This window comes from Zootoca vivipara, chromosome Z2 (assembly GCF_965207765.1).
Source record: "Zootoca vivipara chromosome Z2, rZooViv2.hap1.1, whole genome shotgun sequence".
NCBI classification, from domain to species: domain Eukaryota; kingdom Metazoa; phylum Chordata; class Lepidosauria; order Squamata; family Lacertidae; genus Zootoca; species Zootoca vivipara.
The window spans coordinates 19427078-19454787 of record NC_142585.1 but is presented as its reverse complement, the minus strand read 5'-3'; the positions used below and the strand labels follow the sequence as shown (position 1 = coordinate 19454787).

The 27710-nt window shown below is 45.4% G+C and overlaps 1 protein-coding gene across 1 annotated transcript; it reads left to right on the top strand.

Annotated features, from left to right (window-relative positions):
* The first annotated feature begins 6092 nt into the window (after positions 1-6092).
* Positions 6093-22181, top strand: FAAH2 (fatty acid amide hydrolase 2). The gene is made up of 11 exons (XM_035113305.3): positions 6093-6408; positions 9902-9984; positions 11555-11691; positions 13494-13703; positions 14154-14273; positions 14964-15099; positions 15828-15945; positions 17148-17267; positions 19571-19682; positions 20282-20476; positions 21082-22181. Exons 1-11 carry the CDS (start codon positions 6157-6159, stop codon positions 21255-21257), a joined length of 1659 nt encoding a protein of 552 aa, XP_034969196.3. The 5' UTR covers positions 6093-6156; the 3' UTR covers positions 21258-22181.
* The last annotated feature ends 5529 nt before the right edge of the window (positions 22182-27710 follow it).

The following is a 27710-nucleotide window of genomic DNA, read 5'->3' as shown; positions in this document are numbered from 1 at the left end:
AGGTCAGGGTTGGTGGGGAGGGTATCAGTGTAGGTGGAAACAGTCACATCAGATTAATTGAAATCAGTAAGGAAACTCATGTTCCTTGCACAATGGATGAGAAACTGGGAAGGCAGCACCATTCAACTTCTTTGCCTCTTTGAGAAAACACACACACACAAATGGGACATAGGAAATGCTCCTATTGGCCCATCTAGCTTGCTTTGACTACACCGGAGGTAGGCAACATGGTGGCCCCAAATGTTTTGGACTACAATTCCTATCAGCGCCAGCAAGTGTGGTCATTTGTTCAAGGATGATGGGAGTTGTATTCCAAGGCATCTAGAGGACACTGCGTGGGCTGTGTCTCATCTACACTAACATGGCACCTTAGGATTTCAGACATGTGTTCCCTGCAATGCTAGGGATTGAATCTGGGACTGTTTGTGTCCTAAGAAGATGCTCTACCCAGACTGACTTCCCCATATGGCTTACTCTGTTAAAACAAACAAAACAGCCTGAATGTAGAAGCTGAGATTATTTTTCAACAGCTAATGGAGAAAGACCAGATTTCATTTCAGCTGTTTTGTTTATAAAGGTAATTCTTTATCACCCTGTCATACAAAGAATATAATGACCAGAATTATTATTACTACTACTACTACTACTACTATTTAAAGTCAACAACTACAAAGGGCTGTCAGCATAAAAATAACCCCAAGAGATGCCTGAAAGTTGCAACTGATGGGCCTACTGAATCTCCACTAGAAAAGTGCCTTCCAGTACGAGCCCAGCAACACTCAATGCCCAACTGCTGGTTTTGAGGCAAGCTGGGTCTCTGTAACCTGGGAAACAACTAACAACACTCATCTCCATGATTTCAGTGATCGAGCTGGGATATAAGGACTCTGGTGGTCTTTAAGGTATCCTTGACTCAAGTTCCTCAGTGCTTTCTCTGTTAACACAAGAACCTTCAACCTGGCCTGGTAACATGGTGAAAAGGTAAAAGGTCCGCATCCCCAGTGGACACTGGCTAACTATTGGAAGGGGGAAACGGGATTCCTCCAGGGAGGGAAGAACACAATTGAATATGTAGAAGAGGCCATGGCTGGCATATTAAACAGGAGTACTCCATACTGCAACATTTTGTTGCAGGTCACACTTCTCTCTACTAAAGGTAAAGTCCAGTGCTTTTCTAAATAAAGGCAAGGTATCTTCCTTCATTATCTCAGCACTTGGGAAACATAAGAATACAAATTAGTTATGACCTAATTTACTTACTGCCAGATAAATGAATTCCCTCCCCCTGCCCCATCATGAAATCTGAGTGTGACAGGGTTTTAAGCAACTATCCTAGTGTTTGGTGCACATGGAGCAGCTGTTAAAAGATAAAGGGATCCCTGACCATTAGGTCCAGTTGTGACCGACTCTGGGGTTGCGATGCTCATCTCACTTTACTGGCCAAGGGAGCCGGCGTACAGCTTCCAGGTCATGTGGCCAGCATGACCAGAGCAGCACGCGGAAACGCTGTTTACCTTCCCGCTGTAGCGGTCCCTATTTATCTACTTGTACTTTGACGTGCTTTCGAACTGCTAAGTTGACAGGAGTTGGGACCAAGTAACGGGAGCTCACCCCGTCACGGGGATTCAAACCGCTGACCTTCTGATCAGCAAGCCCTACACTCTGTGGTTTAACCCACAGCGCCACCCACCACCTTACCTATCTGAGTATCCTCTAGGTGTTTTGGACTGTGATTCCCATGGGTTGGTGCCAACTGGGGCTGATGGGAGTTGTAGTTAGTGTAAAGCATCTGCAAGGCACTAGGATGTGAAAATCTATCAATAACCAATCAATCTACCTGCCTACCAAATTAGCTTTTCTTATCTTCTGCCTGAAAAATATTCTGTGTCACTCAGAAGCTTCCTTTGATATCAGCACTGTCTTTCAAAATACTGTACGTCCCCTTCAAGCAAAGTTTCTTATCGCTGTCCTTTGAAATGGGGTCAGCACAGCCACAGACTGCCATAGAACATACCTTGATAGTAAGTATAAAGTGCAGGAAGAAAATTGTGCCATCGTGTGGCTATGGTCAGGCTCTGCACTGCTGACCACATTAGTCACATCTGTACCTAACATTAAACGCAGTATTGTACCAGTCATAGCTTCTCCCTGCTCAAGAATTCTGGGAATTGTAGTTTACTAAGAGTTGTTAGGAGACCCCTATTCTCCCTGCAAAGTGAAAATTCTGAGTGGTTTAGCCATCAATCCCTCTTGCCAGGGGACTGGGAAATAGAGATCGGTGAGGGTGATAGGGGTCTCCAAACAACTCTTAGCACCAACTACACTTATCACTTATTTTATAACACGGGTAGGAAACCTCTACCCTGTAGGCCAAATGAAGCCCCCCAGGCCACTCTGGTCCTCAGAATGCTCATTGTGCCATGCCCCTCATCAGCCTTGCTCTGCACTCTCAAGTTATTTTGCCTGTTTGGAAACTTTCCTCTATGATTATACTTCTTGCTTAAGTAGATTGAAAGATTGTGCACAGGGGGGGGGGCCCTTTCAGAGAAACCCCTGGGTTCTGCACATGTGGAATGGAGCCCACAGTACTAAGATAAGAGTCATTTCACGGATCGTTATCAACAAAGGTGTGTGTGTGTGTGTGTGTGTGTGTGTGTGTGTGTGAGAGAGAGAGAGAGAGAGAGAGAGAGAATGAATAAGATACAGTTCGGTAAAATAAGTAATAATTACTTTGATAAATAAATATTTCACAATATCTCCCAAAGAATGTGTGGGTTGGTATTTTCTTGCACCTTCTGTACCAATACCAATGAAAACACTGCATTTCTTCTTCTTTTTAGTAACATTGTCTCTGTTCTCTGACTCTGACAATGTTGGTCCATCTCAGTGTGCATACTGCAGAAAAATTCATGCATAGTAGGAATATGACATTTTACATGTTTTTTATTATGCATGTGTTTTCTATGAGGTTAACTTTGCACCTAAGAGACACTGTCCTTATGTCAATTTATCTGAGAGCTGCTTTCCATGGTTGGGGAAATGTGCTGAGCAGATTCTCAGAGGTACTTTGTCTTGAAAGACGTTTTTCAAAACAGCTGATTTTCTCCCTATAGGGTTTCACAGATTTTTGCCTTTAGGTTATTTTACGTAAATATTAGAAAACTGTCCGTGGCAAATTGCATTCAGCAGCTGCTTACAGGTGTTTAACAATGTGCCTAGAACCTTTGACACATTAATATTTGCAACAGCAGTTAGGTACGTTGTTCTGGTTTGGGTTTGGCTTTCTATGCTGAAGGTACCATAGTCTCCACCAAGGAGGGAAGTAATTTGATTCAACTAGGATTTTAAAGTGAATCTACCACACTTTGCAAACCATACGTGAACTGAAACACTACTATTGTTTGAAATTTGCACTTTGCCTAATTCTGTGATGCAGTTCTCCAGCAAAAACAAAATGTACAAAAATGCACATACTGTATTAGGCATATATTTGTAATTACGGTATATAAAATCCTGGTGAGTGGAGTGCTGGCAACATCCTGACCCAAGATATTGGTCTTTGTCAGGCAGGCAGTCAAGTTATGTTTCCATAGCAGTGACCAGAGGAGAAATGACCACTGGGAGGAACACAGAGAGAAGAAACACCATGATGCATCTGTAGCAGTACAACTGGATGCCGTTATCTGCCCCAGCTGCAACAAAACATGCCTCTCCTGTATAAATCTCTCCAGCCACAATGGGCGCTGCAACTGTCCAACAAGCTTGACCTCACCCCTAAAGGCACACTCCTCCATTGTCTTCCAAAAACAGACAGATGCCAACTCAACTCAATATAAAGTGCATTATATTAGGGAAATTGCTTGCAAAAAATGTGTACATTATGAGAAATCTGCACTAAAATGCCAATGGGTTTTCAGGAGTTTTTCTTTAAAAAAATTGTAACCTGTAACAGAAATTGTAGAGAACTGGATATAAGACTGGGAAAAATGAAAAGAAAGAAAAATGGGTTGACATAATCAAGTGGTAAGTGAAGATTACTCAACTTTTATGTGTGGGGAAATAAAGTTAATGTATGCACATCAAAATGCAAGTAGATAAATAGGAACCGCTATAGCGGGAAGGTGTCATGCTGGCCACATGACCTGGAAGCTATACGCCAGCTCCCTCGGCCAATAATGCGAGATGAGCGCGCAACCCCAGAGTCGGTCACGACTGGACCTAATGGTCAGGGGTCCCTTTACCTTATGGGACCCAGGTGGCGCTGTGGTTAAACCACTGAACCTAGGGCTTGCTGATCAGAAGGTCGGCGGTTCGAATCCCTGTGACGGGGTGAGCTCCCGTTGCTTGGTCCCAGCTCCTGCCAACCTAGCAGTTCGAAAGCACGTCAAAATGCAAGTAGATAAATAGGGACCGCTACAGCGGGAAGGTAAACAGCGTTTCCATGTGCTGCTCTGGTTTGCCAGAAGCGGCTTTGTCATGCTGGCCACATGACCTGGAAGCTATACGCCGGCTCCCTCGGCCAATAATGCGAGATGAGCGCGCAACCCCAGAGTCGGTCACGACTGAACCTAATGGTCAGGGGTCCCTTTACCTTTTATACCAAATGACTAATGGCAGATTACCACAACCAATGAACATAAATTAATGATGATGATGATGATGATGATGATAATCTTTTACAGTGGTACTTCTGGTTGTGGACACGATCCGTTCCAGCTTGCTGTTCGCACCTCGAAAAGTCTGTGACCAGAGCGGTGCTTCTGCGCATGCACGAAGCACGATAGAGCACTTATGCGCATGCGTGAAGCGTGCAGAACACTTCTGTGCGTGTAGCAAAACCCGGAGGTAAACACTTGCGTTCGCAACCTGAAAAGACGCAACCTGAAGCGGACACAACATGAGGTATGACTGTATTTGTATTCCACCCTTCCCGGCGGAAACTAATTAAGCAATTTTCTCTTGCAGACACACAGGTCCAAAGTCCTCCCTTCTGATTGCAGCTCAGTGGCACAGCTCCGCCTTGCTTGCACGCAGAAGGCACCAGGCCAAATCCCCACTGGTACTTTGAGGTAGACGTGAGATGGACCAAGTACTGTATCTTACTTAGGATGCTTCCTAACATGCAGTAATTCCTCTTGGTACAGTTGCTTTTTCAAAGGAACTTTGGTGGTGGTTGTTGACATCTGTCTCGAGTGTGTGCTTCCAGGGGTGAAGTCAGACTGCGGCATCTGCAGCACTGAAATATCCTCTCCAAGGCGTGAGCCTGGGTATGGAAGTCCTGGGCTGTCCAGGTGAACAGACTCTCCTCTTGGCCTCTCTGATATGGTTCAAAGGAAAGCAGAGATATACGCTTGGCACCCGTTGGGCTGCAGGAGTTGCTGGAAGGAGCCATACAAGGCACCATTCAATTGTATTAGGGACTGCTTGCTGATCAGAAGGTTGGTGGTTCGAATCCCTGTGACGGGGTGAGCTCCCGTTGCTCTGTCCCAGCTTCTGCCAACCTAGCAGTTCGAAAGCACATCAAAGTGCAAGTAGAGAAATAGTGGGAAGGTAAACGGCGTTTCCATGTGCTGCTCTGGTTCGCCAGAAGCGGCTTTGTCATGCTGGCCACATGACCTGGAAGCTGTATGCCGGCTCCCTCGGCCAATAAAGCGAGATGAGCGCCGCAACCCCAGAGTCAGTCACGACTGGACCTAATGGTCAGGGGTCCCTTTACCTTTAACCTGGTGCTGCACAAGGTGGTTGTGGTGATTAAAATGAGAAAGGGGGAGACCCTGAGCTACACCACCTCAGAGGGTGGGATATAAATGCAGCAAATAAATAATTCAATGTGCTTATTACTAGTGATAAAATCTCTATACCACCCTTCGTCCGAAGATCACAGTATTGTATTGTACTTTATTTTATTTTCATTCATTCATTTAAAAAGGGTACTTTAGGAGCTGTTTGTTTCTGTTTCTTAACTCTCCCTCCTCCGACTGAGGAAAAACTACCTAGCCTCTTCTGACGATTTAAATCTCGGCGACGGGGAGGGGCGAGCGGTGGGGGCGGAGCTTGGCGCCGGCGGGCCCCTCACACCCACCCCCGAGTGGGCGTGGCCGCGCACCTTCCGCTCTGATCCGGCAGCATTGCCCCGGAGCTCCGACCTCTTTTGCCATGGCGCTCTCTCGCGCGGAGCGCTGCGTCGTGCTGGTGCTGCGCTTCCTCTCGGGAGCCCTCCTCGCGCTGCTCAGCCTGGCCGCGCGCGCCTCTACCCTCCGCTCCCCATTGAGGGCGGCGGCGGCGGCTCCTGCTGCTGCTGCTTCTTCTTCTCCTGGCCCCAGCAGAGCCCGCGCCGTCCCGCCGCCGGAACAGCCACTGCTGTTGCTGTCCGCAGTGGAGCTGGCGCGGCGGATCCGCCGCAGGGAGGTAAGGCCCCGGCCAGCCCGTCTCTGAGTTAAAGAGAGAGAGAAAGAGAGAAAGAAAGAGAGAAAGAAAGAAAGAGAGAGAGAGATGTGGGATGGGAGCGCCGCGCAAGGGCTGCTGGGCACTGTAGTTTTGCTAGGAGGGGGGTCTACTCCAAGGCAAAGCTTGGGGATTCCTAGCCCTTCATGAATGCCCCATGTTCCTAGACCACCTAGGCTTCCATATATCCTAGCTTGACTCCGAGGATCTGCTTATGAAGGTGTGTCACAAAATCCAGTGTGGAATACTAAGTCCTCTGTTCCAAGGTAGCAGGGGCATGTCGGCTCCCACAGCCTTGCTGCTCTCTTTTTAATTTTTTTGCAGCTTGATTGTGGGGTATGGGATCTAGATCTGAAGTGGGAGATTCTTGGCCTAGGCACAAGGAGTGAACCTTCCAGAATAAATCAATCAACATAAGCCCTTAACATGAATCCCAGGATCTTTGCATGTACCGGTAGAATATTAAGTCCACGTAGTTCTATTAGATGCTCCACCTGCTTGCAAAGAAAAAACAAATTTCTCGCAAGAATGTGGGCGATGTTCCCTTCAGTTAAAGGAAAGAGGGAGTACTCTTTAATAGTACTTTTACTATTAAAGTACCACTTTTACAACCAGAATGGTGAAGGGAAGGTAATATTGGGCACTCAAAAGGTGGAGGGAGCAAAAAAATACCCATCTGCTGCATTAGCGTTCTTTCTAGCACAGTGAAGTGACCAGAATTGCACCTGTTGCCATTATGTGACAGGAGCAGGGTCAGCAGAGGATCCATAGGATTCTGCGCTGGCTCAGCCCCACCCCTGAAGCACCCTGTTTCAGAGATTTCTGCTGGTGGGGACGCCACTAGTGGTTGGTTCCGCTCACTGTTTGGATGGGTGCATTGGGGTGCTCTTTGCTGGCAGTGCTTCCACACTGATGGTTGGAGCTTTCCTGGTTGCAGAAGCCTTAAAAATGTCATTTGTCGCCCCATTCAATCTTCCTTCAGCACAGTTAGCCATCCATGGTAATGGTCTACTGACACCACGCATGTAGCATTCATGTGGGAAAGACCAAGAGCTGGGGGTGGGGGGAGAAATCCAGCTCCTAAAAATGCAATATCTGAAACTTTTCTACTTCTGTAGACGGTTTGGTAAGCCACTATCTCTGCAGCATTAAAGTTCATTTGCTGAACATTATACTCATTTGATAAGGGTCTTGTCTGCCTTCAGTTTACCCACTAAATAAATGTTTTAAAGAAATCCCAGCAAATGCAAAGCCTGCCATGCTCTTGCTGTTTACCTTCCATAGCTGCCAAGTTTTCGCTTTTCTCGCGAGGAAGCCTATTCAGCATAAGGGAAAATCCCTGTAAAAAAGGGATAACTTGGCAGCTATGTTACCTTCTGCCCACTTTTCTGTGGCAGATATAAATAAATCTGCAATGAGCCCTGCTGGTGTTCATGATGAAATAAATTTGGATTGGTTCTACTTGAATACTTTTCACTGGGGTTGTTGATGTATCTGCACATCATAGAATTATTCTAGCAATTCTGAAATAGCCAAAAGCATCTGGAGAAGAGTAAGAGAAACCTATAAACATCCTGTTTTTAGGTGTTTTTTTGTTTAGTTTTTGTTTTGCAGATTAATGCAAATCATTATTAGGGATAGAGAGTTACTAGTCCACAATGATGCTGGCTGCCTTACTTTATCCACCTGTATTACCGATTTTTAGGCTGGGTGGGAAAATGACAAACCAGCCTGGTCACCTGGAGGCAGTTTTTACTCTCAGCAAGTTACTTTTGAAAATCTAAATTTAAGAAGGTTATCAACTGTACCACTGTTGATGCTGATGTGCCCTCTCCTCCAATTCTAAATATACCTTTTGCAAGAGTGAATTCAAATTTGTTTCATCAACACTTGCTTCTAAACAAACATTACATTGTTCTTCAGTTGCTTTGTGTCAGGGCAAGAGATCGGTAATGAGAATCTCATCTCCTGCCCCTCCCTTCCTTAAAGGAATGTGGTTTTTTCCAGTGACTTGCTTGGTGTGTATTGTAAAGAGGTTTGGAATCTTAGGAGAAATCATGTGTACATTCTCATTTAGAAGATTTTCAAATAAGTCTCCAAGAACTGTTCATATTATAACTTATCCAAAACCTGCAGGGGTTACCATGGCATAGACTTTTGACACAGGCAAATAACATACAGTAATTGTCTTTCATGGTTATACGGGAAAATGGGCTCATTTGAGTCCTTACATTCTGTTGTGCATCTTTCTCAGGGGTGGGGAAACTTTGTGTCATCATCATATATTGCTGAACTGCAACTCCCATCATTCCCAGCCATTGACCATGGTTTCTATGCCTTGTGGGAATTGTAGTCTGGCAACATCTGGAGGTTTCCCATATTCTCCCCCATATCTCCAACTCTTTCTTAACCTCTTTCCACAGTTTAATATACCGTATTTTTCCGTCTATAAGATGCCCCTATTGGGGGGGGGGACTCAGATTTAAGAAAATGGGAGGAGATGGCCCTCTAATTTTTGACATTATTTTTATGGGGGAAACCTAGTCTTATACACGGAAAAATACAGTAATTATTTTCAAATAGGTTAAGATTTCTTACTGTCAGCCAAATTCCCAAATACAACCTTTTTGCCTATTTTTAAACCAGACATCCTTTCTAAAAAATTTTTTTGACTGCTCATCCATGTTTTTGATCAACATTTTGGTTTTATCTGAGCTTATTTTGAAACCTGCCACTTCTCCAAACCTTTTAATTTCTTCTAATGCTTTGGGAACACTCTCCAAAGGTTGTTCTAGTGTCAGTACCACATCATCAGCAAATGCCCTTAATTTATAGACTCTATGTCCCACCTCAATACCTTTAATATTCAGTTAACATTTAGAGCACATTGCCTGCTTTAAATACCTGTGGGAAACTATATTTTGTTAAGGGTGCTGGGAGTTGTAGCTCAGTGTGGGTAAAATGCAGTTCTGAGTATTCTTTGAGGGAAAACATGCAAATATTGTGAGGTGAGTGAAGTGAGGCTAAAATACAGCAACTGACTGAAGGCCATGTGGAGAGCCTCCTTTCTCAGAGATCGTTTGCCACTGACAAGTACTTTACTGGCAAGTAATAGCAGGGAACGTGCGATGGACGTTTTCCCTTGCTTGTGAGCTTCACAGAACCATCTGTAAACCATTTTATGAAGCTGGGTTATTTGGACCTTTGGTCTGATCCATTAAAGTTCATAGCTGCCCAGAGTGCCTTGAGCAGCATATAAAGAACGAATCATCATCACTATTAAATTATTATAGAATATTCGAACCTTGGTTTCCTTGGTCCAAGCCCTGCATTCTATCCATGGCACGGTGCCAATTGCTAATGAAAGAAAACACAATATTCAGCACATACGATCCTTAGCTACTCTGAATGTTTGCCAGATTGCATCAATTTTATGACCACCTTTTGTCCCTTGCAGGTGAAATGTATTGATGTTATTGAAACATACATTGGGAGGATCAAAGAAGTCAACCCGTTGATCAATGCGGTCGTAAAAGACAGGTGAGTGATGGAATTTATACTTTCGGTTGTAAAAGACAGGTGAGTGATGGAATTTATACTTTCTGCTTCTGACAGGAAAAAGGGCAGGCAGATGTGGTGCTCCGCTAGAGATTCTCTGCTGTCTCACATGTTGACCTACTTTGTGTCAATGCAGTTCCTGAAGAATTCTTCCAAGCGCTCGCATAGTTATGATTTGCTACACAATCATAGCAAAAGTAACTAGTTTGTAGCTTCTCCGAATCCAAACAAAGGGAGCTCTGCTCATTCTCGGAAGTACTTGTGCTTTCTGAACCTTTCGCTGACCTTGGGCATCCTGTATTCAGACTAAGAACATGAAATCTGGCCTACTGGATGAGTGGGGCAGGCAGGTGGGGTAAAGTTTCATCTCACCTAGTGCTCTGTCTCCCAACAGCGGCTGATCAAATGCCCCTGGAAAACTCACAAGCAGGGGCATGGTGGAGAAAGGTGATGTGATAGGTGGCCCCTCTCACAGGGTGGGACAAAAGAGCACCTGGCAATAATGAGCCTCCCATTCACCAACCAATGGGTGTATGGTTTAGACCAGGGGTCCCCCAAACTACGGCCCCCGGGCCGGATGCGGCCCAATCGGCCTCCCAATCCGGCCCGCGGCGCCGCCCGCTGCCGCCGCCCGCTCTTACGGCGCGCGGCGAGGATCTTAAAAATCGGCAAAAAATCGCCGAAAATCCTTTGTGCGCATGCGTATGGGCCTCTCCCGACCCAGAAGAGGTCATTTCCGATGCACTTCCGGGTCGGGGGAGGCCCATACGCATGCGCACAAGCGATTTTCGGCGATTTTTTCCCCGACCGTGTGCGTGTGCGCATGCGCACGGGCGCGCACTCCACCGCCCTCCGGCCCGTTGCGCGCGCACTCCCCTGCCCTCCGGCCCGCCGCGCGGTTGGCGCGGCAGGCACCGGCCCGCTGCGCGGTAAGTCTGGGGACCCCTGGTTTAGACGTTCTTCCTGCAGGGATCTGCATTGCCAGTGGAATATTTGGACCCCAACATGCCTATCAGCTAATGTCATCCTTTGCTGGTGGGCAGGTGGCTGTAGTTTGGAGAGGTGGTCTAATGAGTCAGATCCCCTGTAGACCACAACTGGCTGCAAGGTGGAGATTCTCTCTCTCTGTTGTATATAATCATGTTCTTCTTTTAAGGGTTTTTAAATGCCATTTGACCATTTGTCCTCTTTCCCAGGTAGGAAATAGCAAGGGGCTGCATACCTGAGGGGAAACCTGGAGACAGAACCCTGTTTTGTTTATCTGAGGTTAAGAACCTCTTTGCTGTTAAGCAAATATTTCTAGAGAAAGTTGCAAAGCTGTGGTGATCACACAAAGCAAAAAACCAGCAACATTTAGACTTGTTTCCTCTAGGCTCTCTCTGAAGTCTTTCCCCAGCTTCACCTCTGGCTGTGGCTCTAGAGATGGAACTTGGGAGGAACAATAGGTGTGGGACAAAATGAGCATTGTAGGAAGACCAGTTAGGATCCAGGCTCTAGAGATTGACGGGTTTTCTCTTATTTCCTCTGGCTCTTACCCAACCACCCCTCTCAGGTTTGAGGATGCCCTCCAGGAAGCTCATCAAGTCGACCAGCTGCTCTCTGAGGGGCAAGATGATGAAGAGTCACTGAAGGAAAAGTTCCCCTTCTTGGGGGTCCCTATCACCATCAAAGAAGCCTTTGCATTATACGGTGTGTTCTCTTGTATAACCTCCACCCACCTATTGACTGCAGTCTGTAGTCTTCCCTCATTTAATTTATCTTTTTCATAGATTTGTTTCAGTATGAATATTTTACAGTATGAATATTCAGTATGAATATTTTACAGTATGAATATTCAGTATGAATATTTTACAATAATGGGTAACAGAGCAACCCTTAAGACATTTCGTTTGTTGCTTTCTTAAATCGGCATTCCTTCATTCTTTTAAAACTTTGTCGATGAGATCTTATAAAATAGTGACTGCCAAATGTATCTAAACAATGGTGCTTGAATCAGTTGAATCCCAAGGATGTTCTTCTAAGAGTGGGTGACTCATGGACTTGGAAGACAAAGGTTCAAATCCCCCACTCAGCCATAATGGCCCATGGTGCTCTCTCAGCCTAACCCTACATCACAGGGTAAATGTGAGGATGAATTAGGAGGTGGACATGTGCTATCTTGAACTTCTTGGAAGAAGAAGAATGTTTCCAATTGTTGTGTTTTGGAAAAGCTGTGTTATCTTTCCTTCATGTAATTCTGCAGACTAAGCTAAAATCCAGCTGCTCTGAGGGCGCCAGGTTTTTGTCTGCAACCAGCAATTCTCTGGTGTTGCTGCAGCTTAGAGGGTGTAGTCCCAAACTTGTTAAACAAGATACTCCTCCTCCAATAAAGACAGCCGATTTTTGCACTCTTAAGGAGGTACCACTGGAGTCTCCAAGGATGAGATTAACTATTTGTGGTTTGCGCCCCGCAAACCGATTCCTCCTTGGCTAAGCCATACCTCTCACATATACAAAACAAGTAAGATACTTCTTGGTTTGAGGACTGTGTACTTGCTTGTATACTTGAGCACAGAGAGAGTGCTAAAAGATCAAGGAACTGGCTGGAAAGGAGGAGGTGGGTTATAAAGCACAGAGTGAGCAAAAACCATTACAGTGGTACCTCTACTTACGAATTTAATGCGTTCCAAACGCACATTCATAAGTCGAAAAGAATTGTAAGTCGAATCCCATAGGAATGCATTGGTAGGAAAAATTCGCAAGTCGAAGCAACCCTATCTAAAAATTCATAAGTAGAAAAAATCCTATCTAAACCACATCCAGGATGGCGGACGGAGTTCCATTCGTAAGTAGAAACATTCGTAAGTAGAGTTATTCGTAAGTAGAGGTACCACTGTACTGTATTAGATTTTTTATTTTTTATTGTTCATTACTTACCTTTCTCCCTTCCACTGCTAAAAGGAGCATTTGCTTTCCCCAGCTGGAAAGATGATAAAGATGAGCTTTATCTCACCTACTACAGGCTGCAAATGGTTTACGGAAAATGAAAAACGCCTACCAAATAAAACCAGAGATTCCTGCTTGATTAAACATTGCTGAAATAGTGTGTATCCACCATATTGCATCATTTCCCAGATACTTGGGAGGCAGCTACTCCCTTGGCTCTTGCCTTATAGCTGCCGTTTAGCAATGCACTAGGCCAGAGGTCCCCAAACTAAGGTTCGGGGGCCGGGTGCGGCCGAATCGCCTTCTAAACCTGGCCCGCGGACGGTCCGGGAATCAGCATGTTTTTACATGAGTAGAATGTGTCCTTTTATTTAAAATGCATCTCTGGGTTATTTGTGGGGCATAGGAATTCGTTCATATTTTTTCCCCAAAATATAGTCTGGCCCACCACAAGGTCTGGGGGACAGTGGACCGGCCCCCTCCTGAAAAAGTTTGCTAACCCCTGCACTAGGCTATTGTGGAACCTCTGACTCTTTCCCCCCTTTTTGTTTCCCTTGTTGCGGTAGGGTTGCCCAATGCCTCTGGACTGGTTAGCCGTCGTAACGTGATCTCCACATCTGATGCTTCAGTAGTGTCACGGGTAAAGCAGGCTGGCACCATCCCACTCGGTGTGACCAACTGCAGCGAGCTGTGCATGTGGTTTGAGTCGAGCAACCGGGTCTATGGCCGGACCAACAACCCATATGACCTAGATCGCATCGTAGGAGGCAGCTCAGGTGAGTGGACTACCTCGTTTGTGAGCACATGCTGCACTAAATTGGTCCTGGCTGATCACAACTCATCTCAACTGCTCATGTGATGGGGGTTTAAACAAGTGACCAGAACTCAGCAAGAATGGAGGGCAGTTGGGAATACGTTGCTTATTTTTGTCTTTGATACAGCATAGAGGTAGGGTTGTATAGGGATTGGGGACTGGAAAGCCACCTATAATAGTTTGCAAGTTAGGTATGCGTAGAACCTCAGTGACGCTTCTATTTTATTGGATCTGCAAGTATTAGAGATTAGTACCGAGTAGCAAGACAATCTCTGAATAAAAATCTGATTAGCCCTCTCTGTTTCTCCATGTGTATTTCGGTCTCCCAGAGCAGATTCTGTGAGTGGCAAGTGCGGGGTTACTCAGATATGTCTGTGGTCCAGTGCCAATCTGTCCCTTGTTTCCCCTCCAGGAGGAGAAGGCTGCATTCTGGCAGCTGCTGGTTCTGTGATCGGTGTGGGCTCGGATATTGGGGGCAGCATCCGTATGCCGGCTTTCTTCAATGGCATCTTTGGACACAAGCCCACCACTGGTACCAAATGCGCATTTCTCATTGTTTCTTTTTCACCAAGTTAACGAAAAGAAAGGACAGAAAGAACAGTTGTAGGTTGTCTTGATGCTCTTACCTCTCAAGAATTAGGATTTATTTCCTTTGGTTCATGCATGGTGTGGGAAGGTCAACTGGACCTTAAGGTAAAAGCCTTTTGGGAATTTAATTTGGGCATCCAGTTCAGAAGGAGAGTCACCTACTGTTCCTGAAGGCCTGGCTGTCTTGGCCACACAAATTGGCATCTCAGTAGTGGAGGCAGCAAGTCCAAATCTGGCAACGGTATCCTGTTGAAAACTTTTTTAAAGCATTGCATGGCTATTAAAAGACAGGAATGCCCCTGCCTGTAGGTTCACAGACTAATACAAAAGCAATGGGAGGAGGGAAGAGAGCAAGACTTGCAACATCTGCTCCTTCTTTGGCCAGAGGATGGGGCCAGGATTCTTTTATCCCTGTTGCCATAATGTTCACTGTGTGGAACAGAAGGTGGACCCGAGTGTGCCTTCTTCAGTTCTGCAGTCTCAAAGTAACTGGCAGTAGGAGTGTCCTTTCTGTCAGAAAACTGTTTAGGGTTCTGGTTTGGACCTAAACTAGCCTTCAATGCAGTGCTCTGTGTCTCTGTGTATGGGAGAGGTAGCATATTCATGCAAAGCTAAACTCGGTGTGTTCGTCTAGGTGTGGTTCCCAATGACGGCCAATTCCCTAATGCTGTGGGCATTCGGACAAAGTTCCTGTGCACTGGCCCAATGTGCCGTTTTGCAGAGGACCTGGAACCCCTGTTGAGGGTCATGGCTGGGTCAGGCATTACAAAGTAGGTGGTTCTTAATACTTTTGCAGTGCATAAAGTGAATCCTAGCCTGCTAGGAGGTGCAAATGTGTTTGGCGCCTGTCATTATTGACACCAGCTGTCTTTGCCCCTGATGGTAGAGATCTGCACAGTGAGGGACAGGGCTAACTAAGGCAGAGGTCAGAATACCCCACCCCCCAAACAATACCATGTAGGAAAGCCGATTGAACTGGCCCTTAAATCTTATTTCCACACTGGCTGTGTAACAGCATCCCTCACTGCGCTTCTGGGCACCAGGCTTGCTTAGGGGGTGCAGTATTGGCTGCATAGCACACCTGACTCTGTTATCCATTACTTTGCTGCTACTCTGTACCCTCTAGCATCCTCTGCCTTGATCTGCCTAATGGAGGACAGTATCCCCACTGGTCTGGCGCCTTCTGTTGCTGTAACATTTTTTTTACCAAGAGTTGATTACAGTGGTACCTCGGTTTAAGTACACAATTGGTTCCGGAAGTCTGTACTTAACCTGAAGTGAACTTTCCCATTGAAAGTAATGGAAAGTGGATTAATCCGTTCCAGACAGGTCCACGGAGTACTTAAACTGAAAGTACTCAAACAGAAGCGTACTTAAACCGAGGTATAAGAACTTGGTGTACATCAAGGAGCTGGTCCACTCTGTGGACTTGAATTGAGGACGGCACCAAAATGCTCCTCGCTTCTGACTTGTGGCCATCTTATTCCTTCCTATTCAGGTTGAAGCTGGATGAAAAAGTATCTCTAAAGAATGTGAAATTCTACTCCATGGAGCATGACGGAGGTTCTGTCTTTGTTTCCCCAGTGGACAAAGAGCTTCTTCAGGCTCATCGGAATGTAAGAGGAAACTGCATCTGGTAGCTTAAAAGCTTGAGGGCCATCACAGTTATCAGGGAGTTTAGGTAGGCATTTGGTAAATGGCAGCTGAGTCAGTCTGTGCAAATTTCCCTGTGCATGCCTTCGTGTGCCCCAGCGTACCTGGGCACTGTTTTTTTCAGAATCATGCATAGGTCCATAGCTCAGTGGTAGAGTTCAGTCATACCTCGGGTTACAGCCACTTCAGGTTGCATATTTTCGGGTTGCGTTCCACGCTGATCCCGGAAGTACCGGAATGGGTTACTTCCGGGTTTTGGCGCATGCGCAGAAGCTCTGAATTGTGACCTGCGCAGACGCGGGTTGTGAACGCTGCGGGTTGCGAACGTGACTCCCGCACAGATCATGTTTGCAACCCAAGCGTCCGCTGTATATCCTTTGCATGCAGAAGCCCCCTGCCCCGTTCAATTCCCAGCATCTCCAGATAGGAAACAATCCCTTCCTTAAACCTTGGCTGTATATCTACTGGCTGTATTATATTTATTATTAATAATAATTAAATGCATTTTTTACAGGGGGAAAAAGTCTCAGTTCAACGTGCAGCAAGATTATGAATACAAAGATAGCATAAAATAGCCCCAAAGCAGTGCAATTATCTTGGAAGTAGGATTGCCAAATCAAAATGGGAAATGTAAGGGCTACTGTGGAGCTTTGATAGCTAAGTTTAGGGTACGTTTACATAATGTTCTGGTGAGCTGTGGAAGTCTTGAAGCTGGAGTGTAGGGAGCAACCCCTACGTTCACTAGTGGTTGCAGTAAAAGTACCAAAGATTAAGGAGAACCACTCTCTATCCTTCTCTCTGTGTGTGAGAAAGAGTTCACACATGCATACCATCTTCACCCTGTGATTACAACTGAGTGATGTATGCACATACTTGAAAAAAGTTGTTGCATAGCAAAGTCCGCAGACACTATCTTCCTATCATGTAGCCTGAAGCAGAGTGGAGTTCCTCAGAAGTTCAGACATCCACCTGTGAATGTCCAGGTGTTTCCAGTCCTCCTTACTCTGATGTACTGGTGATAATATTGTTTTGGTGTACTGTGTCTGTGTGGAATGAGAAGAATCCTATATTTTTCTTGAATGCCCTTTGGCCCCCAGGCTTTCAATTCCTCCTTTAATAACTGTTTACTCTATGGCTGTTATTTTCTCTCTCTTATGTTTTCAAGGTGGTAAAGCACCTGGAGGCTGACCTGGGTGTTCAAGTACAGCCTGTGAATATTCACAAAATGAAGTATTCCTTCCAGATCTGGTCTGTCATGATGTCTTCCAAGGACAGTGATGGGCAGGTATGTAAAGTGCAAACTAGGGCGTAAGCCTACCTGCAACAGGGGAAGAACAGCAGCGATGGACAAATTGTCTTTCAGGGATGTTGATCTTCACATGGAGGTTTCCGTGCACTTAAAATGTTCTCTAGCACATGGTTCTAAAAAGTACTTAGTCCTTCCCATGGGCCCCAATCTGCACTATACATTTAAAGCAGTATCATGCTACCTTAAGCAGTTATGGTTTCCCTCAAAGAATCCTGTGAACTGTAGTTTGTTAAGAGATTTGCTAGGAGATCCTCATTTCCCTCCCAGAGCTACAATTACCAGAATTCCCTGGGAAGAGGGATTGATTGTTTTGCTTTGTTTTTTTTATAAAATTTTTTTATTTGATTTTACAAGTATAAAATTGTAACAGTACAAAATACAGAACAATATTTAGAGATTCTTCCAAATCTCTGTACTTCCCACCTTCCCCTCCATGGGTCCTATTATCAACCTTTTCAACTGCATATTATTTAATCATCCAAATTTTATATCTCTCAATTTTTGTCCATAATACTTTCTACGTTACAAGTGTTATTGTAATCTAGGGTTACCAGATGCCCCTGGTTCCTGGGGACAGTCCCTGGATTTGCATATCTGTCCCCGGGAAACGTGGCAGCAGCAGCCTCAGCAGCCCAGAGCCAGCCTGGTAGCGGAGTTGGCTCTGGCTGGCTTCAGGAGCTGCTCGCTGCCGTGGTGCCCACCATTTTTCCTGTACCACGACAGCGAGCAGAGAGCAGCTCCTGAAGCCAGCCAGAGCCAACTGCACTACCAGGCTGGTCCCTCCTGGGCAACAGCCGCCCGCCTGCGACTCCTGAGCCTCCCCATATCTGTCAAAACAAAGGGGGAAGGGGGAAGGAGATTGGGGAAGGCTTGGGAGTCACGGGTGGGCGGCATGCCGTTGCCCAGTTTTTAAAAAAACTCTGTGCATTTATGTTTCACAGAGTGCAAAAGAAGGACTTTGCACCTTTATACAATATGCATGTGTGCTTGGGCCCAGGGTCTTTTGCCTCACCATCCCCACTATTGACACCCTGTTGCTACTCAGCTTAAAAAAAAAAATTGTCCCCGGATTCATTGAAAATAATCTGGTAACATATTGTAATCCTGCTAACGTTTTCATCTGCTTACGGTGGTCTCTCGGGTAGATTGTAAATTTTCCCCATTCCTTATTAAAGTTTTGGTCTTCTTGGTCCCTGAGCTTTCTGGCCAGTTTCGCCATTTCGGCATAATCCAACAGCTTAGTTTGCCATTCTTCTCTGGTATGGACTTTATCTTCTTTCCATCTAGAAAAGGAATTGATTGTTAAACCAGTCTGGCAACTGTAGCTCTGGGAGTAGAATAGGGGTCTCCGAACAATGCTCAGCAACCTTAGCAAACTACACTCTTTGGGAGATGCCGTACCATGACTGTTCAAAGTGACAACGTCTTTTAAACATCTGGTGCAGATGGGGGCCCATGCCTCCTTCCATAGCTCTTGCTTCACTATGAAAGGTTTATTTATTTGTCATTGTACCTTGTAAAATTGAGAGAGGAGGTTTGGTACAGGCTGCAACCGATGCTTAAAATACACTACAGCGGTACCTCGACTTACGAATGACTCTACTTACGAAATATTCTACTTATGAAGGGGAAAAATGGCCGCACGCTAATGAATTTCTCCGACATCCGAAGGGGGCAGGGAGCGCAGCGGTGGCGAGGGCAATGACACGGCAGGAGGCCGGCAGGGCAGCGGCGGTGAAGAGGGCTGGATGAAAGGCTCCCTAGAAGAAGCAGGAAGCGCGGCGGCGGGGGGCGAAAAGCTGAGCACTGAGATGCGGCCGCTGATCGGCTGTTCCGCGGCTTTAAAGCGGTCTCAGCAAAGCCGGCAGAGTGGCGTCGAGGGCAACAATCCTCTCGCTGCCCGGATCGTTGCCCTCGCCGCCGCCGCTTTGCCGGCTTCTGTGAGGGAGACCCTCTTCACCTCCACTGCCCTGCCGGCCTCTTGCCGGATCATTGCCCTCGCCGCCGCGGCGCTCCCTGCTCCGTGGTGCAAGACCGCTGCGGCTGTTTTTTCCACGGCTTTGGGGCTTTTTTCTAGGCTCCGGAACGAATTAATCCATTTCCAATGCATTCCAATGAGAAACCGCGATTCGACTTAACAAATTTTTCTACATACGAATGTGCATTTGGAACGGATTAAATTCGTAAGTCGGCGTACCACTGTAGTTTAAAAAGCTAGAAGCAGAAAACGTTACGGAATTCTCTTCCTCCTTGCTTCTCCTTTCATATTCATATTACAGGAAACGGAAACGTTCACAGATCTTCTTGGGGATCACGGAAAGCCAGTGTGGCCGTCATGGGAGCTGCTGAAGTGGATGATAGGGATGTCTTCACACACCATCCCAGCCATTGGTAATGTCCTGTCTCTAAACTTAAGAGTTTTATTCTAAGATAGCTGCACTTCTTTGATGTGCTAGTTCTATCCAGGCTGTCTGGCAATTTCCTGGTAACTAAATGTGGAGCGCTGGCAAAGAAATGTATATAATAATGCTTGGGACCAGAAGGTAGCATCATATATTTGGAAGGAAGATGGTGATGCTTACAATCTAGGACTGGGATAGCCAACATAGGGCCTTTCAGATGCTGGTGTAATGCCAGTCCCATCATCCCTGACCATTGGCCATGCAGGTTGGAGGCTGATGTCTGCTGGAGTCCAACAACATACGGAGGGTGGGTGCCACATTGACTAAAGAGACTGGCGATCCTCAACTCATCCAGTTGTACCATGGAAGTTTGGGAGTGAAAGGCAGGAACTAAAAGAGTTGTTTTCAAACGTTTGTGTACCTGCTCTTGGCTGTGGCCTGTGCCAAGGGATGATGGGAGTTGTAGTCGAAGCAATATCTGGAGGGCACCACATCACCCCTGTTCTAGTATATCATGTTATATATGGCACAGCCTTTTGCAGTGACTGCTGTTTGTCTTTAACTTACCTGCATCTCTGTGCTCTTTAGCACTAGGATTAACCGAGAAGGTGGTGAAATACAGTCCCAAAGTGAATGCTAAGCTAGCAAGCATGGCACAGAGTCTGCAGACTGAGATGGTGGATCTACTGGGAAATGATGGTGTCCTCTTATATCCTTCACACCCTGTAGTTGCTCCCAAGCACCACACTCCTCTGGGAATGCCTTTCAATTTTGCCTACACAGGTAAGGAGTTCCTATTTTGCATATGCATGTATTACTCATGTGTACGCACTTCTTTTAGCGTACATCATGCTTTGCAGAGTACAAGACAAGTAGACAGGTCAGTGCCTTAAGGAGCTTACAGTGTAAAAATTCAACACAGGAAAAGGAGAGGAATCAGGAGGCCAGGAGAAAAAGGCAGCATGCAGCAATTGTATTTCACCATTTGGGTGAATCTGGTTTTCTTTGCATGTGTGCACCCACTGAACAGGATATAGCGTATGATGCAGCCATTTGTGTGCTGTATGTACGATACAATTCCACAGTCCTGCTACCTCCAAGCAAAGTGATACAACTTTTCCATGGGCTTATGTTGACCCCCTGATTCTAGGAATTCTCTGGGTATGTAGCTAACTGTACTTTGTTTATTAGGGACCTCTGTAACATATTGTGTTTCATTAGCCAGTGCAGAACCCCTTGATTTGCACTTAAAACCAGTATGATAAATTCCAAATTCTCAGGGAATGTTTCTAGATAGCAGCGAATCAAAATGTCTTGGATTCTTGTTTGTTTGTTGCAAAGAAGTGCTTTGAATCCTTAATTCCTTTCTCTCTCTGTTCCCCTTTTAGCCATCTTCAACATACTGGGCTTACCAGTGACCCAGTGCCCACTGGGCTTGAGCAAGGAAGGCCTCCCCTTGGGCATCCAGGTGGTGGCAGGACCCTACAATGACCACTTGACTCTGGCCATGGCACTATACCTGGAGAAGGCGTTTGGAGGATGGGTTGTGCCTGGTACATCCTAGCGTGTGTTGCCTGAGTCCTGGTGATAGCAGAAACACGAAGAGTGCCCCACCTGTAGCAGCAGGCAGCTGCACCTGATATTGGAGGAGTTCTGATGCCTGCCCCCCCCCCCCGCACGCACTTGCACCCCAAGGGGACTTAATTGCCTCCCACAGGGCCAAAGCTGATAGAGAGTCCAGCTGCGCCTTTAGCTTTCTTCCTTTCTCATTACAAAATTACTTGAGAAGTTTAGGCAATAGGATGCTCTCTCCTTTCTCAGGGAAATCAGGGGTTTTTTTGGGAGGGGGTGAGGGTTCTGACAGGACAATCATATTGTGAGATGTGGGAGAGGGTTTTCTGTCCTTGACTGTGGCGTTCGTAGTATAGGGCTCCTGGTCCCCTACTTAACGTGGTTTTTCTTTGCTGCTTTCAAGGCCAGGCCAGGCCAAGGCACCTGTAATTTTTATCTGTGCTGGAGACTAGTTCCCCTACTTGAAAATGTATTTGGGGAAATTGGGGTCCCCAGCTTCCCACAATTTGCACAGAACACTGAGAACAGTGTTGGAGAAGGAGTTGTTGACTCCTCCCTAACTTGGACTTGGGAGTTCCCAGCCCATGGCTCATGGTGGAAGAAGCCATGGATAGCTTTTTAGTCTCTTGGAAGGCACACCTTAGTAAATCTAGGACTGTTCAAATGAACATGATGGAACATATGATGGATCAAGTGTTTTCCCACACACATTCCTCTTCTGAGCCTGTGGGGACATGTCTTGTGGATGTGAGGTTCTAAATCGTGCTTTGTATGTCTGTTTTTCATGATGTTGATAAACCCATACGTTACTCCAAGCACCTTTTGACTGGGTACACCGTTGGCCAGTTCCCATGGACCAAACAAAATGAAATGTATGTCATTTGCACCAAAGAGAATATAATGATTTAGTACTTGAGGTCTGTGGTTCTGTTGCTTCCCTTGAATGCTCCTTCTCTTCGAACCGAATCTAACGCTGTTAGCCATTGTCAATAAGGAGCCAAAATGTGCTTGGATCGCAGTGTTGATGGTATATGACACAAATAAGTATAGCTGTACCTTGGTTTTCGAACAGCTTAGTTCTCGAAAGTTTTGGCTCCCGAACGCCGCAAACATGGAAGTGACTGTTCCGGTTTGCGAACTATTTTTTGGAAACCGAACGTCTGGTGGGGCTTCCTGCAGCCAATCAGAAGCCGCGCTTTGTTTTCTGAACATTTTGGAAGTCGAACGGACTTCTGGAACGGATTCCGTTCGACTTCCATGGTACAACTGTAGTTAGGTTGTGCTTTTCATCCGTAACTTCATGTGCATGAGGTACCGCCAGGGCTGTGCACCAGAACTGAATCAGGCCAGCTTGCCCTGGATCAGGTTGCCCCACCTTGAGCCAGCCAGGATTTGTCAAAAGGCAGCCTAGCTGCATGGTGAAGGTAGGTAGGAAAGAGAGGCAGGAAGGGTCTGCTTCACTAGCACATTCCCTACAGGAAAGCAGCATCCAGTCTGCAAAGTGGAAGTTTCAGTCCTCTCTGCAGTGTGGTCAAGAGCAGTGGGGAAGGAGATGCAGTGTCTCCTTGCTGCATCCCACCTTCTGCCCAAATGTTTAATTAGGGATGGATCCAGGTTGGGCGCAGAGCCTCAGTATGCAGTATAATACTTCAGCCAGTCACTTTATTTGTGTAACTGTCTTCTGTATTCTGTACACTACTATAAAGTGATGTTCACAACAAGCAAACCCACACCTTCTTAATCATCAGAACGTTATTACCATGCAACCAAAAGCAATTCAAAACAATTTAATAATAAATCCCAAATAAGCTAGTGTTGTACCAAAATACGCCATTCATAATTTATTACTAATACAAAGGGAGGAAAGGTGCCCCCTGAACTTGGGGGGGGGGGTGCGGCGGCAATGGAATGAGCCCTTTTTAAAGGGCTGCGACGTTTGGCACACCACCCACATGTTGTAATTGCAAGTGGGTAGGAGGGCTGAAACCAAGAAAGGTATCCCTGAGGCCACATGGTTCCTAGAAGAAGGAGAGGCTTCCTGATTCACATCAGTTTTCTTTGTTCTGCTTTTTCTATGGAAAGGAGCTAGGATCTGCAAGGAACTGAAACCTCATCCTTTGAAGAGCTGACAATCTTACTCAACTCTGCTTTGGCTTGTGAGATGCTGAGATGCACTGCAGCCACAAGGATAAGGAATTAATTATTGACATTATTTAAAAAGCTGATTCTAACAATGCTGGATTGGATGCAGTACGGAATATACCCAGTAGGAATATACCTTGTTATCCATCCCTTCCTCCCAAAGGTGCTTAGGGTGCCAAACATCAATGGTAAAAACAATATCCAGCAATCAAATGCCTGAAACTCAATAATGAGGGAGATCAATGCACTTCACCAGGGTGGGCATTGCACAAACTTGGAGCCAGCACTGAGAAGGCCCTGTCATGGGTCAATGCCAACCAACAGCCCTTAGTGGCACCACCACCAATAATACCTCACTTGCCAATTGTAGGGTCTGGAATGGTTGGTACACGTTTTAGCCACCTTTTTGTTGACATGGTCAAGATGGTTAAGATTTGCTACTGCCCAGAGTTATTACAGGGTAGATTTGTAATTCTTGCAATCAATCAACAGATTGAATGTTAGGCATGACAAGTTAAATAGTCCAGGGCAAAAGGGATACATTAACGAAGGACAGCAGGACTGGAAGGAACACGTATTGTCATAAAAAATGGGGAGACCCTCTAAGAGTCTCACATCACCGAACTGCCCCACTGGGATCGGTGGGTGGAAGGAAGTATTCCCTTTCAGATAATTACCTACTCATTCAAAATTGCATATACACAATTATGCTTTCAAGACTGTTTGCACCTGCCAGTGTTTTGCTGTTGACATACGCTTCATTTGCAAATTGGTGCATGCCACATTGCTTCCTGCTGAAAGCCTGTAACTTTTCATACGATAAATATCCCTGGTCTACTTTTTTGTCTCACTTTCCTTGTGCTACAGTGCAAGAGTTCTGCAGCTAGCAAAACGGTGGTAGCATTGGGGTGCTATCACAGAGCAACTAATAAAGCAGAACGATGTCTGCACAGCCCAGTATAAATTCACTATTACTGCATCAATGAGATGTTGCAGACAAAACCCCCACAATATTTTGGAGATGGTGTAAGGCAGTTGCCTGCAGTACCCCTGGCTCAATTAGCCCTTCCTATCAAAACTTCTAATCATAAAACTATATATTATTTAGTGATTTATTTATTTTACGATTGTATGCATAATAATATTTTGACTGTAAAAGTTTTGAAGGTGAGATATAAAGCCTTGGAGATGAAACTGACTGACAGTTCATCAAATAATATACTTTGCATCCATCTCTATGTTTGAAGCCACCATACCACTCAAACCTATAGTGTAATACTGAGCCAACTAACTGGCATAAATTTTGGGGGAAACAGTCATCTAAGTCCATTTCTGTAAGGTTGAAAGAAAACCGCATAAAGATACTATCTTGGTGGCGTTGCAAAGCTCTCATATGCAATAAAAAACCCTCAAACAAACCCACTATATTGGAGAGGTTGCCCAGCGCTTGGGATCTTACAACCACATGTGGTGGAACTGCATGGTGGTTCAAGGTTTTTGGAGTTTAATAATGGATGAAGTCTTATTACAAGTCAAGTGGTTCTCTGTGATCCCAGACTAGCATGGTTAAACTCAAGTTTTAAAGGGCTAATTGTTTAAAGAACTATTAATCCTTGTTTTGGTGACCATCAGACAAGTTTTGGCTCAAATTTGGAAGGCAGCTGCCAATGCACTTGTGGAAAAACTAAGCAACTTACGGCCAACACACCAAGGGCAATCCTGAGGACACATGGTGCACATCAGAAACCGTAACATGACAAAGACACATCCATTGACTCATGGTAATTGCTGGAGTAAATCCACAGAGACAATGAGCATCATATTACCTAATGCCTTCAATATTTACACATGATTCGTTAAACACCTGTATGTGAATATCATATGTACATGGAGGGAATGGCGAGCAGGGTGCAGGCAATAGGGAGTTATTTTGAGTTGGATCATTGGTCTGTCTTTACAACTGAAAATGCATATGCTATAAAAATAAGAGTGAAAACTGAAAGAGTGGCAGAACAACACAGGAAGCTGCCTCATATGGAGTCAGGCCATCTAGCTCTGTATTGCTCACACTGACTGGCAGCAGTTCTCTGGGATTTTCAGACTGAGGTCATTCTGATTGAACTTGGGGCCTTCGGCAAGTCACGTGCCGCTACTACTGAGCTACTGATGGAACAATGATCCATCCATTGTTGACAGCTGTAAGAAAGAAAGGAACTATCTAGGGCAGGAGTAGGCAACCTAAGGCCCGTGGGCTGGATGCGGCCCAATTGCCTTCTCAATCCGGCACGCGGACGGTCTGAGAATCAGCATGTTTTTACATGAGTAGAATGTGTCCTTTTATTTAAAATGCATCTCTGGGTTATTTGTGGGGCATAGGAATTCGTTCATCCCCCCCCAATATAGTCCGTCCCACCACATGGTCCAAGGGACGGTGGACCGGCCCACGGCTGAAAAAGGTTGCTGACCCCTGATCTAGGATGTAGGATGCAATGGGTAGGATGGGGGGGGGCTTTATCAGCAGCTGCAGCCCAATTATGGACCACTCTGACCTGTGAACAACTGTTGGCCCCCTCCCTCATTGTGTTTTGCTGGTCATTGAAGTCCTTTAATTACAGCAGGCTTTTATCATATAATGCAAGTAATATGTTCATTACTTTTAATTAACACAGGAGTAGGGATGAGGTTTCCTGATCTGTACCTGTTCATCATTATTGAAACTTTATCCAAAATGGTTCTTGTTTAATTAAATTTGAATGATCTCGGCCTGGTGTGATTTACAAAAATAATGTCATGGTTTTTTATTTCCCTGACAGTGGCAGTGATTGCATCTCACATATTGGATATGAAACAAAAAATTAAAAAATTCCTTCCAGTAGCACAGGCATCCACAAACTTCAGCCCTCCAGATGTTTTGGGCTACAATTCCCATCTTTGCCGACCACTGGTCCTGTTAGCTAGGGATCATGGCAGTTGTAGGCCAAAACATCTGGAGGGCTGCAGTTTGGGGATGCCTGCAGTAGCACCTTAGAGACCAACTAAGTTTGTCATAGTTACAGGTAGGTAGCCGTGTTGGTCTGAGTCGAAACAAAATAAAAAAAATTCCTTCAGTAGCACCTTAAAGCCCAACTAAGTTTTTATTTTGGTATGAGCTTTCGTAGAAGATGAGCAATTAAATAGTCCTGAGATGGTATGTTGGATGTTGTTGGGGCCAGTAATGGTGTTGTCTGGGTGTATGTGGCAGCAAAGTTGGCATCTGGGTTTATTGCAGGCTCTGGTACCAGTGTCCATATTAAGTCTGGTGGTTGTATTATTGTGGGTGAGGAGTTGTTTAAGATTGGGTGGCTGTCTGTAGGCAATGAAAGGTCTTCCTTCCAGAGCTTGAGAAAGGGAGCTGTCATTGTCCAGGAGAGGCTGTAGATCTCTGATGTTGTACTGTTTTAACGTGGGAGCTGTATGTGATGACTAGTGGTGTTCTGTTATTTTCTTTTTTGGGTCTGTCTTGCAGCAGGTTCTCTCTAGGTATCAGTCTGGCTCTGTTGATCTGTTGTTTAACTTCATCAGGTGGATATTTTAGTTCTAAAAAGCTCATACCAAAATAAAAACTTAGTTGGTCTTTAAGTTCACGAAAGCTCACACTAAAATAAAAACTTAATTGGTCTTTAAGTTTGTCATAGGTATGAGCTTTCGTGTTCCTGCACATTTCTTACTTAGTTGGTCTCTAAGGTGCCACGGTACTAGAAGGAATTTTTAAATTTTTTGTTTCGACTACGTCAGACCAGCACGGCTACCTACTTGTAACTAGTATATTGGATATGGTTATTTCCCCAATTCTTTCTTATTTCCTTTTTGCTATTTACAGTGGTGCTATTGTTCTTGATTGCCCACCATCAAATAGCCATTGCCCCCAGGCACTTTTACTTTATAAGTTTTATTTGCTTGGGGTGTGAAATATACTCGGAGTCGAGAGGGGAAACAGAACCATTTAAAATCATTGTCTTTGCGGGTGAATGGCACAGATCATCAGGAAGACACATCCCCCGTGTGAAAAACCAGGCATCCAATCATCACCCTCACTCTCCCTTTCCCTTTTTGCAGATGTGAATGACCACATACAGGTGAAAAGTTGGCAAGGGAAGTAATTGTGAATGGGGATTTCAACCTGGATCTACCCAGCCCTAGTCCATCACCCTGTTAGCCTGCTTTTGCAAAAGGAGCTCTGTTTGACACTGTTAGGATTAAAAGGGGCAGGTATAAAGCTTGCTTTTTTTACTTTGAATCAGGTGGCTTGTGATGACGTTTACGT